The 18,537-nt window shown below is 46.9% G+C and overlaps 2 protein-coding genes across 4 annotated transcripts in view; both read left to right on the top strand.

The window, feature by feature from the left end:
* Window positions 1-5,423, top strand: part of CAMTA1 (calmodulin binding transcription activator 1) — a 709,235-nt gene extending 703,812 nt beyond the window's left edge. For all 3 annotated transcript variants that reach the window (XM_079986723.1, XM_079986722.1, XM_079986724.1), the window contains one exon: window positions 1,512-5,423. In XM_079986723.1, the coding sequence (XP_079842849.1) occupies window positions 1,512-1,544 (33 nt within the window). In that variant the 3' untranslated portion in view covers window positions 1,545-5,423. The remainder of the gene's footprint in view (window positions 1-1,511) is intronic.
* Window positions 5,424-8,674: 3,251 nt separating this feature from the next.
* Window positions 8,675-17,578, top strand: VAMP3 (vesicle associated membrane protein 3). The gene is made up of 5 exons (XM_079987387.1): window positions 8,675-8,807; window positions 11,765-11,843; window positions 12,920-13,078; window positions 14,163-14,214; window positions 15,962-17,578. Coding segments are annotated over exons 1-5 (312 nt in total). The 5' UTR covers window positions 8,675-8,805; the 3' UTR covers window positions 15,982-17,578.
* Window positions 17,579-18,537: the final 959 nt, after the last annotated feature.

Consider the following 18,537-nt stretch of genomic DNA (forward strand, 5'->3'; position numbering starts at 1 on the left):
GCTACCTACTGGGATTCCAATATAGATCAAGCACCACCACCCCTCTGGATTTTTTAAATGTACATTTAAATGTTTTTTATTTAAATAATTCATTTATATACCAGTACTTAATTATAATAATCTAAGCAGTTTACAAATATGCAATACAAAAAGTATAAACCAGTTAAAACTATAAAATCAAACTTCAATTAAAAGACCAGCTGGGATTAAAAAAATATTTTTTGAGGTGCCAGAAGTTCAGTAGGCAGGGGACCTGTCTGACTGCAATTAGGAGTTCCATAAAATTGGGCCCATGCTAAATGTGTGGCTACATGCATCTGAGCCACATGAGACTGCTAACAGTGATGCCCCCCAAAGACCTCAGTGATCAAACAGGGATATAAGGGATTTGACCATCCTTCAGGTGTCTTGCAGCCAAATTCTTAAAACACATTGTAAATTAATAAGGTAAAGGTAAAGGTACCCCTGCCCGTACGGGCCAGTCTTGACAGACTCTGGGGTTGTGCGCCCATCTCACTTAAGAGGCCAGGGGCCAGCGCTGTCCGGAGACACTTCCGGGTCACGTGGCCAGCGTGACATCGCTGCTCTGGCGAGCCAGAGCCGCACACGGAAACGCCGTTTACCTTCCCGCTGGTAAGCGGTCCCTATTTATCTACTTGCACCCGGAGGTGCTTTCGAACTGCTAGGTTGGCAGGCGCTGGGACCGAGCAGCGGGAGCGCACCCCGCCACAGGGATTCGAACCGCCGACCTTTCGATCGGCAAGCCCTAGGCGCTGAGGCTTTAACCCACAGCGCCACCTGCGTCCCTGTAAATTAATACAAGAATCTTGAAACAGGCCCGGTTGTGAATGGGCAGCCAGTACAAACTTGAGCACCAGAGGTTTGTGCTGGCGACAGTCAGACCCCCAACAAGTCTAGCCACAGTGTTTGGAACCAGCTGAAGCCTCTGGACAAGGCCTGAGGGTAGCTCCACATAGATGCATTGCAGTAATCAAGTATTGAGGCTTCCAATGCATAAATCACCATGGCCAGACTGTCCCTGTCTAAGAACGTCTGTATTTGACATACCAACAAGGTTGGTAAAATACATTCCTAGCTCCTGAGGCCTCCTGAGCTTCTGGGACAAAGGTGGATCCATAAGCACTCCCAAACTGCAAACCTGTTATTTCAGAAGAAGCATAGCAGCATCCAGAATATATTCTAGACATGGGAACTACCAGTCTACAGATAGATCTACTGTCTTCTCAGAGTTCAAGCTATTCTTCCTCCACCCCCAGCTTTTTCCTAGAAGCTGCTTCAAATGACACTTGCCTTTTGGGACAACTGGATACAATTAACTTCTTTCTTTTCTTAAATTATTAGTGAAATATGGGAGAAAAATGAGGTGGTTACTTCCTCTGCCAAAAAATAACAATAAAGAAATGCATAATGCCTTTTCATTTTTCACACCAAGGGTTTTGGAAACAGAAACATCATACCTTTCCCCCATTTTCCCTTTTCTTTCATTTCAGAGCGAAAGAATTGAAAAAGGCCAAGGAACTTGAAGAAAGAGGCGGCGGCGGCAGCATCCCGTAGCAATGTGACATTGCTTTTCAGACTGTTTTCATTTTCTGTTTTTAGCAGAAACATGCAACAACTACAAAAAAAATTATTAAAAAAAAAAAGAAACTGACTGCAGTGCCGAGAATTTCGGCTGCAGGATTTTAATGGTAATGTTTAGTCATTACATTTGCACTTTCATGGACAACTTTTAATTTGTTCAGCAAGACATCTTGGAACTCAAATCTTTGGTTGGATCATGGGGGGGAAAGTGACACCCGGAAGGCGTTTTCATGAGTTGCTTCGTTCCTCTCAAAAATGAAAAAAAAGAGAAGCAATTAGTTATCCTTTTCATATAGGGCTGTATTAAAACAAAACAAACAATGTGTGGAACTGTACAAATAATAATACCAAAAAAAGCAAAAACCCCACAACCCAAGAATGCTATTCCTGCACCTGTCAATCATCTCCAAGACCCGGAACCGTTGGGATTCCCTGTGGAAAGGCGCTGCTCACCTTCCTTCCGTCTTGCACGGGGCCTCCATCTTCCCTCCTCCATCACCACCTTTGCACACCTGTGTCTTTTTGTTCTTCATCGAATCTCTCTCTGCAACTTTTTAGATCTGCTGGTTTTAAATGTATCCCGTGGGACTTTTCCCAGAAAGCTGTCAGTGTTTTTAAGGCAAACGGGTATTTTGCAAGAGGGTGGGGTGCGGGGCGGGGGAGAGAGAATGGGTGAGCAGCTCAAGCAAAAAGATCCTTTTGGTTCGGTGGTTTTCCTTTTTCTTTCTCTCTGTCTCTCTGTCTCTCTCTTGTGCTCTCTCTCTCTCTCTCTTTCTCGAGCCTTCAAGTATCTCAGCTGCCATATGCACTTCTCATATTTGGCACTTTATTTTCTGGCCTTACTTCACGCAAGATTTTTACTTCTTTAATAACAATGATGATTTGTAAAGCATTTTGGTAACCTGCAGACCTCTTGTTCGACCGAAGAGTCACATGCAAATAAGCTGACTGGACATTTCTACCACCGAAGGGAGCGAGCAGTCGGGTGCTGCATTCCGGCCAGTAAATCTCTTGTTTTGGCTATTTCATCTCCAAAAAAAAAAAGAAAAAAAGAAAACCTAGGCAGTTTCTGTACATAGAGAGAAGGTAGAAATGGAAATGAGAAATAAATATTTGAAAGGGAATATATTGATTAATTGCTAACTATTTTATTCACAAAGGGTCAATAACTTGGCAAGAGAAATTTGCGTATTTGTATAGTTTTGTCTGAATGAGCGAGAAGAGTGTGGATGTTTGTACATATTGTATATACTAAAACAGATGTGCATGAATTCAAGGACAAAAAGAAGACATGAAAAAGCAAAGCATTAGTGGCTTATGGTCTGTAAAATGAAACAAAAAAACTTTATTTCACTATAAGAAACTTTATTTTAAATGTTCTTTAGAAGAACATTTTGCTAACGCATGACTAAACTGCAGAAGCAGAAGAGCTAAAATGTATTTAGACTTAGGAAAAAAACGGCAAAGTAACATTACTTTTTAAAAAAGAGTTATGTTTACATTTGATTTTGGCTACCAGAAGTTTATTTAAATTTCTTTTAACCTTCTTGGTTACCTTTTTAATATTTTATTTAATTTCTCCTTTTTTTGCCAATGGTGCCAAGTAAAGTGAATGCTAATATTGCTTAAGAAAAATTAAGTTATTTTGCAAAGCAGATAATCATAAGAATACAAAATTGTATCTAGCTTAACACCATACACTCTCACTCCAATAAAGAACACTTAGAATGAACATAAAATAAAAAAATAAAAATAAAAGAAAAAGAAATAGTATGAAAGTAGAAAAAAAAATATGTTTCACATATCCATATTTCCTGCTGGAAGTCAGACAATGTACTAAAAATTGCACAAAATTTTAAAAAAAGAGTAAAAGTTTAAAAGATGCAAGCAGGTTTTGTAGGGGTGTCATGGTATATTGCTATTTCCACATAGACAGGAGCCAAAGAAATCTGTTTTAGAAGAGTCATTTCGATATGGAAGCTGATGTGAAATGTAGACGCTGGGAAGTGGGGTGAGGGGTGAGGGGGTGGGCAAATCTTGATTTTTGAACTACACTCCGCTGCGCCTGAAGTCAGATGGATTATTTTGGCTTTTGACTGGGTGTATGTCAGGTCAGAGGTGGCAGCGGGGGGCCGCCAGCCTGCCCGTCCAGCTCTGCCTGGCTACCTCCGTCCATCCCGCACGCCTCCCCCCCCCAATGCCCTGTATCCTGCTAGTGCCAGTTGAAACGTTGCCAGTGGGTTGGTCGCTTGGCCTGGCTTCTTTAGGCGTTTTGCTTTATGGAAGAGTAATTGTTCTTGCTTGATCCCAGCCACCAGATGCAATGTGTAGTCTTTGCTCAGAGGCTTGTTGTGAAGCCTAAAAATACTCACAATTCTGTGAAGCTTTTAAACTGGTGTCTTTATAAAAGAAGAGTTAAAACACACAAAGATTGTGGCAACAGAAACGAAAAGAAAAGAAAGACAAAAGCCAACCTGGGGTCAGAGCTCTCCGTGCCTTTTCTCTCATTGAAATTGTATATCTCTCTCTTTCTCTTTTTTTAAATTCCTTTATTTCACTGCCAAGACTGAAAAATAACTGCGGTGTGTGTGCTGAAGCTCCTGCTTAGACCCCTCTGTACGTTTGTTAAGTGCTGTTTTGTGGCCCAGTTCAGTAAAGGGGGGAAACACAGAAAAGCCCAAAGCTGGGCAGGCGGGCAAAGGAGACCTCAGCTCCTGCTGCTGCCCTCTCAGGCCAGCCCTGGGCTTCCTGGGCCCTTTGCACAGGGGGGCAAAGAGGAGCAAGGAGCCAGAAGCGGGCGCCAACTTGGCAGCACCTTCTGCTTGCCATTTTCAAACGGTGCGCTTGTTGTCTCATTTTGGGCTGACCCTTGTTGCTTTCCATCCTCACCAGTCACGACCCGAGTGGCGATTTTTGGAGCCTGTCCCCTCCGTTTGTCCTAAAAGGGGGTTCTTCAGAGTCAGGGCTACCCTGAGGTGTTTCCACTTCAACCCTTCCAGATCCGCAGGCTTGGTGTTGCGTTGACCGAGTGTCAGCCTGGCTCTTGGGGTGCTGCCAAGGCTGGAGCAAGAAGCCCTTGCTTGGGACCTACAGGGCAGGCTGAGGGTCACGGCTGTCATTTCCCCCCTCCCCTTGTTCCTCAGAGAGATCCAGGTGGGGTCTTTGTTGGAACAACCTGTGTGTTTATTCCAGTTTGACACGTGCCAAAAGGCCTTGCTGAATCAGGGCCATCACCTTTGGGCATATCAATGACCTCGGGCATGTTTGGTTTGAGAACGCTCCCAAGACAGTATATCAGTTTTTTAAAAATAAATAAAAAATATTTTGCTTGCCCTTTCCTGGGTTGCGGGACTCAGTTAGAAACAGGAAGACCCCCTCAGGGCCACCTTCCTGAATCATCGAGGTGCCTGAGCGCCTGAGTCCAGGACCCTCTTGTATGTCTCCCCCAAACCCAGAATTGCTCCTTTGTGTGACATCACGTGTGAAACGAACGATCCTGTGTGAACGAAATAAAGAATATAACATGAACCCCCTCTATGGTTGCACGCTTAATGGCAGTTCCACACAGCAGTTGGCGCCCAAACAGAGGGGAGGGGGGGTCCCCGAGACTTGCATGTAAACCTAGTATAGATGTCTCTTTTTGTAAGTTTTATTTTTGTAACTGTGCATGTTAAAAGCATCACTGAATCAATGGATCTGTTGAAGAACTCAGCTGCTGGAACCATGCAAAATGTTTTGAATTGCCCTTAAAATATGGAAAATGTTTTCTGAATGCTTTATATTCTTTCTGCTGTAAATTAAAAATGAAGAAAATTTCCCCACTTGAAGTCTGTTCTTTTTTAAGATATGCATGTATTTATATAGCTACTCCTATTTCAATGCACAGGGTTGCCACCGACTAGATCCTGCTCAGAGTAGACCCACTGAAATCAATGGACCTAAGTTAGTCATGTTCATTAGCTTCAGTGGGTTTACTCTTGAGTCAGGCTAGCCTGGATAAAACTCACTGTCAGGTTTGGGCACCTGTTCAGGAGTGCAAAATGGGCATAAGTGAGATGAGTTGTGATTAAAACTATACCCATTTCCATGATTGAGAGGGACATTTTTGCTTCTCATGAGCCCCTGTGACAACACAGGACATGCCTCCAGCCACTGGCTATTCTTACAGGCCGTGATTTGGCTTCCAGTCGCGAAGCCACCTTCACAATTTTTCCAGCCTAGGAAGAACGGTTTGAATCCAGACTGCAAATAGGTAGTCCAAAAGCTTCTATTCCCACAGCTGGTAGACTCCTTTCTTCCCTGCCGCTGATTTATGGCCAAGAGTCAAACACACTCTTTTGTGGCTAAGGCAGGCTTTGCTCCATATTTTCAAAGAGTAGCGTTCCGCCCTCTTCCCTCTCAGTTCCTTTCTCTCACACATGCAGTTCCAGTTTTGTTAAAATCCATATTTATATTCCAATTTCTTCCTCACTTTTTTTTTTTAAAAAAAACTTGCATTCCGGGAAAGGTTACTGTATCATAAACGTAGAGAAAAACTTTGATATAAGCAAACCGTGGGATCCCATTCCCCCCCCCCATCATCCGAATGAAATCCGCTCTCAATCCAAACCTTTTAAATCCTTGTAGCTATGTTCGTTTTTGCAGTTTATCATCTCTAGCACACACCTGTAGTTTAAAAAAAACCCCAATTAGCAGGATAACCTGTTCTTCCAGGAACGCTTTTGGGGGTCGTGGCAGCCAGATTGCTCCATGCACCCAGTGCCTTTGTCTGCCCTCACATTCCATGGGGAAGCGAGTGCCAGGCAAACTGTGGGTGAGAGCCAGGTTCCTCTTCCAACTGAAGAGGAATGCAGAAAATGCAGATTATCCGTCTCTCTCCATGGTGTTGGGAGAGGCGTCCATCTCCTGGCACACAGGAAACTGGAAGCCAGCAGCCCTGCTCTTTCTAGGTGGCCAATACAGGCAACAAGTGCAGGTGATCAACTGACTGCCGACCCTCCCCAGCCTGCCGCTTGAGGCAACTGTCGGTGGGCCGGCCCTGCTAGGCAGCAGTCTGTTGGCCTGTCAAAAGTCCTCATGCCATCAGGAAATTTCTTAATGTTTCATTTAAAATGTTTCAAGCCTCTGGTTCATGGCCTTCCCTCTAGAGCAGCAGGTGGAGAATCTATGATGTGGTTCCCATCATTTCTGGGCATGTTGGTTGGTGGTGGTGGTGGTTCAACAATATCTGGAGGTCTGCAGGACCCCCACCCCCCAGCTCTGAAGCAACAGAAAACAAATTGACTCTGTCCTCTAACATTTTAATATATTTCCTGGCTAGACATACCCAACACCTTTCCTCATAGGACCTGTTCTCCAGGCCATACCTCTCAAAATAATCAGTGCTGTTCTTCTGGCATAGCAGAGGGCTCCAGCAATGAAGATTTTCACTAGTATTTTGTAGATGCCAGGCTTGAATTGCCCTCAGTGCTCTTTTCCATGCTGAATCACAGGAAAGGCTTTTGCAATGCAAATGCACTTTCTGCCCTGCCTAGGTTAGCTTTCCATTAGCACTGCAAAGGCCACGTCAGAGTTGCTTCTAAGCCTTCTGTGTGGAAATACTTTCTGGGCTTTGGAAGACTGGCTGAGTGACAGGTTGTGCCATGAGTCAGCCATCTTGCATATGTGCCCCAGGTTTTGCCTACCTTCCATACTGAACTCTACATTTATCTCTGTTGAAATTTGTTTTGATAGTTCTGGCCACTTCTCTGTCTTCTTGTTTCCTTTGTCTTCCAATGTTTTAGCTACTCCACCCAGTTCCGTGTCATCTGCAGATTTCCATTTCTTTGTTCAGTCATTTATAAAGGTGTTAAGCAACAGCAGACCCAAGTCCAAACCCTGCCCGACACTCTTCCCTAGGTAAACAAGAGGCATTTGTAAATGCTCTTTAAATACAATTCCTTAGATACCAATAGATAACAAGTGTGTCATGGGGGGAAATTGTCAAAAAGCACTGCTGAAGTCAATATGCAGTACTCCAATGTCCACAGCATCCTGCTAATCTACCAGACTAGGGACTCATCAACAAAAGGAGATAAGCATAGTCTGTCATGCCTTGTTGTAAGAACATAAGGCAAGTCCTGCCAGATTAGGCTAAAAGGGGACCATCTGATCTAGCATCCTGTTCTCACAGGACTGACCAGATGCCTGTGGGAAGCCCGCGAGCAGGAAACAAGCACAAGGGCACTCTCCCTGCCTGTGGCTTCCAGCAACCAGCATTTAGAAGAATTATGAATGCGCCTAATCCTCTTATAAAGCCATCCAGGTTGGTGACCATCACTACTTCCCGAGAATTCCTTGTTAGCCTGTTTGCGGCCACAACCTTTCTCTAAATCAAAAGTAGGTAGGGTCCGGTCCCGCCCAACATGCCCACCTGCCCAGCACTAGGCATCATATTTGACATCAAGCGTGGTGCAGGTAAAGACGTGCCCCCCTATCAGGTACTCCCAAATGCAGCTGGTGATCGGCTGCTCCGTTCTTAACTTGAGCGCATCTCCTCTGAGTAGGACGAGCAACGGAGGCTCACCAGCCTTCCTCCAGCGCAATGCACTTCAGAACATACAGTAAGGAGAGCCCTGGTGGATCAAGCCAGTGGCCTATCGAGTGCACCGTCCAGCGAAGCAGTGGGAAACGCGCAAGTAGGACCCGAGCGCAAGAGCCCTTGTGCCTTCCTGTAGCTTTCAACAACTGCCGTTTAGATGCATTGCTGCGCCTGGGAGCGGGGAAGAGCCATCGTGCCTAGTAGCCTTCCAGCCACGGCCGTCCAGGAAAAGAAGACGCCACAAATCAAGAGTTTTCGAAGAAGCCCTAAGAAGAGACCCGGGACGGACGGGGCGCCGCGGCCAGCGGGTTCAGAAGCCCAGAAGCCGTCGGCTGAGCGCGCTCAAGTGCTTGCAAGGCTTCTCCGCTGCTCCTTGCCGTCGGGTGGGTTTCCAGCTCCGCGGGTTGCGCTCTCGGAGGCGCCTAGCCGCTTCCCCTTCCTCCGCCTCCTGCTCCTGGGGCTGGGGGCTATCCCCGGCCTGCGGGGCGGAGCTTCCCAAGGCCCCACCCAGCGGCCGCGCCTGCAAAAGTTGCAGCCCGAAGCGGCACCAGCAACAGCCCGGAGAGCAGCAGAAGTTTTTCGGAGAGAGCCGCTGCTGCGCCACCACCAGCCCCAACGTCACCATGTGAGCCCTGTCGGCAGGCGGAGGGGGACCGGTCCTGATCTGGGGGCGGTGGGCGGGCGTCGGGGCTCCCCGCTAGCTGCCCTGCTTGGGGCGGTGCCTCCCCGGCCTTAGGCCCGGGCCCGCAGCCTGGTTGCTCTCCCTCCCTTTCGCTTTTGCACCCCGGCGCGCTGGCCCGTCGCGTTGCTCCTGGCCGCCACGGGGGGTAGTGAAAGTCTGCTGGACACTCTCTCGTTTCCTTTCCCGGGCTTGCGTGGCGTGGGCAGAGGCGCGGCCTCTAGGCATAGGCAGAGTGCCTTCGGGGACGCGTCTCCACCGACGCACACAACGGCTGCAGCCGTAAAGTGGCCCGCTGCCGAAGTTGGGTTCTCACGCCTCTCCAAGGCTAGTCCTCCTCGGAGTAGACGCTACTGGCTTAAGTGCATTAATTTCACTGTGCCTGCTCCAAGTACTGTACGGTAAAACTTTTTGGGAAGCAGCTCCATGTCTACTTGGCAGTAAATCCCCATGAATTCCATGCTGGGTTAGGGCGGAAGCCTTAAAGGAAAGGGATGTAGTACCGTGCCTGTTCCCTTGTAAGGCAAACGAAGAGTAATCTTTCAGGCTTTCAGTATGGAGGGGGAAATTGGAGCTTAATTTGTTTGGGGGCTCAGCCCCTATGAATCACGGTGCCAGCGCTCAGGAGCCCTGACGCTCTCGAAGAATTAACCACAGGCTGAACTTGAGCAATGTCACCACTTTGCAATGGGTGTTGTATATTCTAATTTTCTTTTAAAAACAAAGTGTTCCCTGTTGAATTTCAAGTGGTTCGGGGTGAGCATGTGGGATACAGGTCACCCTAGGAAATGAGGCTCTCCCTTTTCTTCTGGTGCCAGCTGTTAAACAGCTGTTTCTCTTGCCCACCTGGACCAGAATTCAGCTGGGAGGAGATTAGTATAAATCACACATTTGGGCTGATGGGGCTCAACTTGGCATGATGGTTCTGTGCCATTGAAAACCAACCAACCAGCGGGGCACCAGGAAGAGTCAGCTAGACTCGCCAACCTTGCAAGCCCTTTCCCTTACCAGTACTGCTGGGCAGAAACACCCCAGTGAATTTCCAAAACTCACTTTCGGAAGGAGATGGTTGTTCAGCTGTGAAAGTGAAAGAGGCTTTCAGTGCTATCCCATGTATGTTTAAGCAGGGTTCTCAGTGGCGTGGCCCCATCACCTGACTTTGCCCCTCCCTTGGGAAATGGGATGGTTTCCCCTCACTGATGGTCTTCCGATGCTTGCAGAGTCTTTATTTATTCACCCAGGCATTTAGGAGTTAAATCCCCAGGGACACAACCATTGTACAACTATTAGACTGCTTTTTTAGAAGCTTGTGCTCTTAGGTATTTTAATGGCGGTGTGAATTAGTTTGTGTTGATGGCTTTAATTACATTTTGCTCCTAACTGGGTGGAAAAAGCAATATAAAACTTGCATAAATGCTACTCCTAAGCAAGCCACAGTCTGACTAATAGGGCTTTCCTCCCTAATAACTGTGTCCCAGCATTGCAGTTAAAAGTGGTTACAAAGGAAGGGTCAGCCATATTGGACACTTTTGGAGGTTGTTTATCAGTCAACATGGATAGGATTTTACACCATTCTGTTTTGGCATAGAGAGACCTGCACACAACACTGGAAGATCCACACTTTCATATTAGCAGTTTAATGTAAAACCTCCATCAAACTTAAAATAGGGTTTTCTTGCATATGTACGTAACACTTGGCAGCCCCCTTGGTCAACTGCAATGCATGCCCTTCTGTTAACAAGAGAGTGATCAGTGTGATGGATCGTGCCTTTTCAAAACTGGTTGCTTCCAGACAGGGCCGTCTATAGCAGATGCGGCGCCGGGGTGCAAATATCCGCTCAACGCCCCCAAATTACTACAGATGGGTGGGGGGCAAAGCTGTGCACTACCAGCCATTGCGGGAGAGCGATCCCTGCAGAGGATTGGGAGGGAAGTTGCATGCCCGCAAGCCATATGGTTGGTGGGGCGCAGTTGGGCATGCAGGGAAAGGGGAGGCCGCTGGCAAAGCCACGCAGCTCCCCCACTCGCTGGGGCACCCCTGAGAGGCCTGTGCCCTGGAGCAATGCACCATTAAGCCCTATGGGAAAGACAGCTCTTCTTCCAGATGTTTTTTGTGGGGGGTGTTGCCCTGATAATTTAGTTTTTCGGGTGAGGATTTGATGCAAGAGAAACAACCCTGCAGACTTTAAAGGACTTAACTGTTATGGGCAAATCATCACATCCCGTCTTTGAACCTGTTACGGGTCAAGCGGCGTCACTGTGTTGACAGCCTCCTGGCAACTTGTGGCTTTCCCGTATTACAGGGGTGAACCCTGTTGGACTCCCAAGACCCATCAACCACACCCAGCATGATGGGAGCTTCAGCTGGTGCCCCCCTCTTGTGACTTTGCCTTCCACTTCAGTATCACAAATGGCACCTAGGCTGAGGTTTTAATAACATGCAAGTTTCTTGACACTTAATTGGCAAGAAGACATGATTCAGCCATGAGCTGAAATCCTAAAGACAGTGAGGTCTAAGAGAGCTAGAGGTCACTTCCTGAAACTTTAAATCACTGTTTTTTTAACAGCTAATCCTCCAGTTTGAAACTTTGCACTCTCAAATGCCGCTGACATTTGTTTTCATTTCTCCTTCCCCCAGTGTCTGTCTTTTGGAAGCTGCTTCTTTCGTGGTTTTAATTTTTAAAGGTGTAAAGATTTGTTTTTTTAAAAAAAATAAAAAAAATTGAAATCTGGTGTTTTTAACTCTAAATGCTAATTATGAGCTGCTTTCAAGACACCATTTGGTACAATGGACACGAGTCTAAGAAGCAACACATGCGGGGGGAATTCTTTACCACTGGAATTTTGTTCTGGCCAAGCACCCAGTAGGCCGTGATAACCTGACTGTTGCCTCTGACTTGCAGGTCAACCAGTGGCCCCTCGGGGGCTGCCTCTGCCCCAGGCAGCAACCGGCTTCAGCAAACCCAGAACCAGGTGGATGAGGTAGGTGTGGCACCATTGTGGCTCCCCTGAGCATCCCTGTGTGGTGAGGTCCGGCTGTCTCTTAGAAGACATGAGCAAAGCTGGCCATCATCTGCCCTCTTCCTTCCTCTTCTCTGTGGCTGCACTGCATGAAACTGCAGCAAGATGCATACTGTAGACTACCTACTCTGTAGTGGTGGGGGGTGACCTTCAAGCGGAGGGGGGGGTGTAAACTTACTGTGGCTTCCAAGTGCCGCGCAGATTGGCACCCTGTCGTGGTTTTCCTGTTTCCAGAGGGGTTCAGTTTGGCCATCTGCTGCCATGAAATCAACAAAGGGTCTTGTGTGGCCAACTACAATTTATTACGACGCAAACCAGCCTTCCAGATGTTCGTCACCTCCCAACTCATCGCTGGCTGCTGGGTTTCGGGGTCCAATACCATCTGGAAGGCACTAGGCTGTGGGCAAGGCTGGCCCAAGCTTTCCTCTGCCAGTGGACTTAGTCCATGGAAGTACAGTGGTACCTCAGGTTACATACGTTTCAGGTTACAGACTCCGCTAACCCAGAAATAGTACCTCGGGTTAAGAATTTTGCTTCAGGATAAGAACAGAAATCGTGCAGCGGCGGTGCAGTGGCAGCGGGAAGCCCCATTAGCTTCAGGTTTCAGGTTAAGAACAGACCTCCGGAACAAATTAAGTACGTAACGAGAGGTACCACTGTATATGCCCTACACAGAGACCCTAGCTGCTGAATCTGGCCAAAGGGGGCCCGTTCGACTTCCAAGGTACAACTGTATATACAGTGGACGCTCGAGTTGCGAAAGTGATCTGTGTGGGATGCACGTTCACAACCCGCAGCGGTGCGTCTGTACATGCGCAGGTTGCGATTCGGCGCTTCTGCGCATGTACAAAGCACGATTTAGTGCATGCGTGACCACCGAAACCTGGAAGTAACCTGTTCCGGTACTTCCGGGTTTCAGCAGGTCCGTAACCCGAAAAAACGCAACCTGAAGTGTCTGTAACCCGAGGTATGACTGTATATGTAAAGAAATGATAGAGGCATACACATGCATGCTAAGTACCGTTCTGACTTCTCAGGTGGTGGATATCATGAGAGTCAATGTGGACAAGGTTTTGGAAAGGGATGAGAAGCTGTCTGTGCTGGATGACCGCGTGGATGCCCTGCAAGCCGGAGCTGCCCAGTTTGAGACAAATGCAGCCAAGCTGAAGAGGAAGTACTGGTGGAAGAATTGCAAGGTAACTGACTGGGCTGCAGCAGCCTTTGCCAGCCTGGGGCCCTCCAGGTGTTTTGGAATACAGCTGAGGTCCAGAACATCTGGAGGGAACCAGGTGGGCAGAAGATACGGGGTTCCCCCTGGGTCCCTGGACAGCTGCAAAGGATGATTGAGGGAGCCTCTTGGAAACTGAAGACCTGTAGGGGGTCAGGAAGGGGACACCAGTGGGAAGTTTATTTTCTCTGGTTCCAGAGGTTAGGATCCACCCCGATGGCTTCAGTTAAAAGAAAGGGGATTCCAACTAAACATCTGGAAGAACTTTCTGACAGTAAGAGCTGTTTCACAGTGGAATGTCCACCCTTGGAATGTGGTGGACTCTCCTTTAAGTAGAGGTCAGATGGCCACTTGTCATGGAGTCTTCAGTTGAGATTCCTGCATTGCAGGGTTTACCCTTGGGGTCCCTTCCAACTCTACAATTCTATGATTATGTGTTTTACTCCCTGTTAACTAATGCACACAATTTCCCAGTTCCTGATTTTTATAAAAAAAATGGTGAAAATATATACTGCTAAATCATATTGACAGGAATCCTTCTATTAGTAGGCTGCTACTTGGTGCTGTGGGTTAAACCACAGAACCTAGGACTTGCCAATCAGAAGGTCAGTGGTTCGAATCCCCGCGACGGGGTGAGCTCCCGGTGCTCGGTCCCTGCTCCTGCCCACCTAGCAGTTCAAAAGCACAAAGTGCAAGTAGATAAATAGGTACCGCTCCAGCGGGAAGCTAAATGGCTTTTCCGTGCGCTGCTCTGGTTTGCCAGAAGCGGCTTAGTCATGCTGGCCACATGACCCGGAAGATGTACGCCGGCTCCCTCGGCCAATAAAGCGAGATGTGTGCCGCAACCCCAGAGTCCGTCACGACTGGACCTAATGGTCAGGGGTCCCTTTACCTTTACTTCTCAAAGAAATTCCCAGTTCTCAAATTATGTTAAATGCCAGTGTCGGTTGAATGATTGCAATTAGACAAAACTAGGATACTAGATTAAACTTGCAAATTATGGTGGTGGCTCGCAGATTTAATAGTTCTGCTCTGTTTCTCTCTCTTGGCAGATGTGGGCCATTCTGATTGCAGTGGTGGTCGTTCTCTTAATCATCATCATCGGTAAGTGTTTTTAGTCCTGGTTAGGCATGGAATATCATCGACCAACCTTCGCCAACATGTTTCCCTGCAGTTTCTTTGGGCTACAACTCCCATCAGACCTTGCGAATATGGCTGTGGCTGATGGGAGTTGTAGTCCAAAACAACTGGAGGTTAGCAAAGGCATCCATAATCAAATAGAGGCCTTGGAATTGGAGACCCCTTGCTCCTTAGCCTGGGACTCACTGATATATTGGACCTCTCTGATTTATTTGCCATTTGTGCCCCTGAAAAACGTCTTCAAAGAAAGAACTTGTGATTCTCCGTTGGAAGGCCACTGGTAATGCAGTCAAGTGGCTTTCTTCTGTCTGTCTCTCTCGGGATTTGTAGTAAAGAGGAGCCAGGTATTATATATTCTGTTCCGATCCCAGTAGACCCACTGCAGACTGAGATCTCTTCTAAAAGGTTGCATGTAAAAGCCCTATAAGATAGTATTTCCCCAGGTACATTGATCTAGTAGTTGTTGTTGTTTAGTCGTTTAGTCGTGTCCGACTCTTCATGACCCCATGGTCCAGAGCACGCCAGGCACTCCTGTCTTCCACTGCCTCCCGCAGTTTGGTTAAACTCATGCTGGTAGCTTCAAGAACACTGTCCAACCATCTCATCCTCTGTCGTCCCCTTCTCCTTGTGCCCTCCATCTTTCCCAACATCAGGGTCTTTTCCAGGGAGTCTTCTCTTCTCATGAGGTGGCCAAAGTATTGGAGTCTCAGCTTCACGATCTGTCCTTCCAGTGAGCATGCAGGGCTGACTTCCTTAAGAATAGATAGGTTTGATCTAGTAGTAAAGGTAAAGGTACCCCTGCCCGTACGGGCCAGTCTTGACAGACTCTGGGGTTGTGCGCCCATCTCACTCAAGAGGCCAGGAGCCAGCGCTGTCCGGAGACACTTCCGGGTCACGTGGCCAGCGTGACAAAGCTGCATCTGGCGAGCCAGAGCCGCACACGCAAACGCCGTTTACCTTCCCGCTGGTAAGCGGTCCCTATTTATCTACTTGCACCCGGGGGTGCTTTCGAACTGCTAGGTTGGCAGGCGCTGGGACCGAGCAGCGGGAGCGCACCCCGCCGCAGGGATTCGAACCGCCGACCTTTCGATCGTCAAGTCCTAAGCGCTGAGGCTTTAACCCACAGCGCCACCTGCGTTGATCTAGTAGTAACACTGCTCAAATAGGAAGATCTTTTAGCTCTTCTCAATCGCTAGGCTAAGGAGTGGCTCCAGATGTTGCTGGACTCTCATCCCCCTCAGCCAGCATGGCCAATGGTCAAGGATGATTGAAGCAGCAGTTCAGCAGCTTCTAGAGGGCCACCTCTGTTTTCAGGAAAAAGAGTTCCCTGGCACTGTGAAATAGCTGCCACAAATGCTTCTGTGCCCTGATTCATGTACGAATTGACTCAAGACTGTGCAGATAACTTTCTGGTTTGATGGCTGTTGGCTTCATGCAGCTGGAGTCCCAACAACATACGGTTTGGGAGGGTAAAACTGCCGCCCCAATTCCTTTTGTTGAGTTTGTTCTTAATGGGAAGTGAACAGCAAGTGCTATGCATTCTGTGGTTGCCAATTTTGCTAGTTGCCCAGTGTCAGATGATGACCACTTTTTATAAAGGGAACACTCTTCAAATATAAATAGTTTTTAAGGTATCCTTTGATTTGAAGCATAAAATCATGTTTCTTCTCCTGACCCCTTGTGATTATTTTTTTAAAATATATATATATAGTTTGGAGCGTGTCCTCGTGAGCCGTTTGAGGAAACCCTGGAACTTGAAGCAGTTTTCAACAAGAACATCAGTCTCCTCCATATCAAGCTTTCCTACGGGTGCACAAATCAAACGTTTATTTTGGATAGAAATGTTAACTCTGTAGCCTATAGACAAATGTGCCTTTATTCAGATGATGCGCTTCAACTTGTAAATGCTGTTGCAGTTGGCTGAGACTGCTAAGACCTGTATGAGTGAGGGTGAAACATCTTAAGGCTTGGGGGTATCATGATCTATACTGAAGCTGTGAGTTTCTGGGTGGGTTTTCATAGATCATGGGTATTTTTTATCTGTTTCACCTGCTATACCTGGACAGGGAAGGAAACTAGCTTTCATTTGTGCTTTCTGGAAATTCCCCCCCCCCCTCTTGTGCCATTTTGGAATCATTGTTGCCTTAATTAGATAATATCTCCTGATCGGGTGGGGAACAACCATGAAACTTGCACACTCCAAGCACTTAAGTGCCAAAACACCTTTTGCAGTATTTGGGACAAAACACTGTGCCTTCTGCTCTTCTCATCGTAAGCTGTCGTTCCTCAGTGCCTTTTGCCTGGACCTGAACAAATATTATAAAAGTATTTTTGAAAACGTATTTCTGGTTGAATTTAACTAACATTTCAGCATTGGGGGTTCTGGCAAAACTAAAACCGGCAAGAAAAGCTTCCTCAACATACCAGCAGAATATATTATCTGTTAGGGAAATGAGGGTCAAATGCAACCTTGAAAGTACTTTTGACTTGCATTTCATGTTGCTTAGGGTGGCCCATGCAGATGTTGGCTGCCCTCCTTGAGAGATTTTGCCAGAGAGTGCTTCTGTCCTCTTCAGTGTGCCAGATACTCTGGTGGGCCACAGCCCTTCATGAGCCAAGCAGTGTGTGACTGCGTGCCTCACTTTCGCTTCCCACTCACCCCTTTGCACGCTTCGCACAACACCCCACCCCTTTAGGTGTTCTGTTCTCCTTGTCGCCCTCTACTTATGAGCAAAAACTGCATCTATGAATGAGACCGGGTCTGTACTGTTTACCAGCACTGCCAAACATGTAGTCCTCAGTTCCTTGCCAATTCCCCCCCCCTTTTTTTTTACATATTTGTTGTGCAAATTGCTAGAAAACTAGAGTTTTAAAGAGATGGTGAAGATGAATGAAGAATAGGTTGGTCTGCCTTAAAGAACTCTAAGCAAAACCAAATTGGCAGGCACTTTATAAGGAGTTTTTTTCTTGAAACTTGTCCTGCGATAGTTGTTAACCTGGTAGTTTTAAGTGAAGGTGGAATATACATCGGGAGGGTAAGAATTATGGTAATGATTTCAAAAATGTTTGATTATTCATGTGTTATCAATCCTCTTACTGTATAAAATGTTATTAAAACATTTCTTTAAACTTCAAGCTTAACCAAACACTGGATGTGAATTTTGCCTTGTAAGACTTGCCAGTGCCTTGACTGAAATCCAGCCTTCTTTTGTGTATATGTGTGTATGTCTTGGCCAGGGCACAAAGCTTCACACAACTTCCTGGCACTATTAACAGGGCAAAGAGAAGCCTTCTTTGCAACTGCTTAATAAAAAGTGGATTATAAGTCGCTTCTGGTGTGCATTCTTTTTTGTAAAAGTAATAAAGTAAAAGTGGAAGAGAAGCTGCAGAGGATTTTCCTCTACTCCCTTCACTTCTGCTTTCTGCTGGTCATGATGCTGTTGGTTTCAATTCCACTTTCGGACACGGTATGCTTTGGAGGGCAGTTGCTGGGATTCATGAGCGGGGCGAGCTCTGCTGTTGTTGCACTCAGATCATTCTTGCAGGTTCCCCAGAAAAATAATCCAGTTGGCCCCAGATGCTCAACTGGGTAGACTCCCTTTGGCCTTGTTATGAGAATTATAAGGACTAAGTTATAAATGTACAAGGCAAACATCTACATAAATATATAATCCACATGTCTGAAACAGTACAGGAAGACAGTCCTGAAATGATTTTGACTGTCCCAAATTGACCAAATGTTCGTCTGCAAGGAGGGAGGAAATGGGAAAAACCTCCCCATTGTCTCTTTGCTCACAAATCCTGCCTTAAGGGCACATTTAAGATATGAATAGGGTGAGGGAATTAAGTATTTATCACCACATAAGACTGGCCAGGCTCTCCAGATAAACCCATCAACAGGTTTCCTGCCAGACGGGATTTCTGCTGTAGACCGCCTCCTGTGATGTGTATCTGCTGTAGACCACCCCTTCCGTTATGTATGTATGATGTATTGGGGGGTGGTCTTGGGCTCCAGGGTGGGCAATTTCAGAAAGTCTATATAAGGGCTGGCACATCATTGTTCAGGGTTCCTCTCCTTCCTCCTGCGTGGGGGGTGGTGAGCACCCTGCTGCAACAGTTTAATAAGGATCAGGCTTACTAGCTTCTTTGCTTCTCAATATTCTCTGGTTGGCCTCTTATTTTCTCCTACCGATAGAGAACCTACATAAGGACTCTGTATGGGCTCTTGGGTACCCCATAAGGGAAAGGGAGCAGTTTTTTTTCTTGTAACAGCCTGGTCCAGCTGCA

Source organism: Podarcis cretensis, assembly GCF_951804945.1.
Source record: "Podarcis cretensis genome assembly, chromosome: 8".
Classification (NCBI taxonomy): Eukaryota; Metazoa; Chordata; class Lepidosauria; order Squamata; family Lacertidae; genus Podarcis; species Podarcis cretensis.

Coding starts and splice junctions, on each gene's coding strand:
- VAMP3 (XM_079987387.1), top strand. Junction 11,844..12,919: donor CCCAGAACCAGGTGGATGAG/GTAGGTGTGGCA, acceptor CTGACTTCTCAG/GTGGTGGATATCATGAGAGT. Junction 13,079..14,162: donor ACTGGTGGAAGAATTGCAAG/GTAACTGACTGG, acceptor CTCTCTTGGCAG/ATGTGGGCCATTCTGATTGC.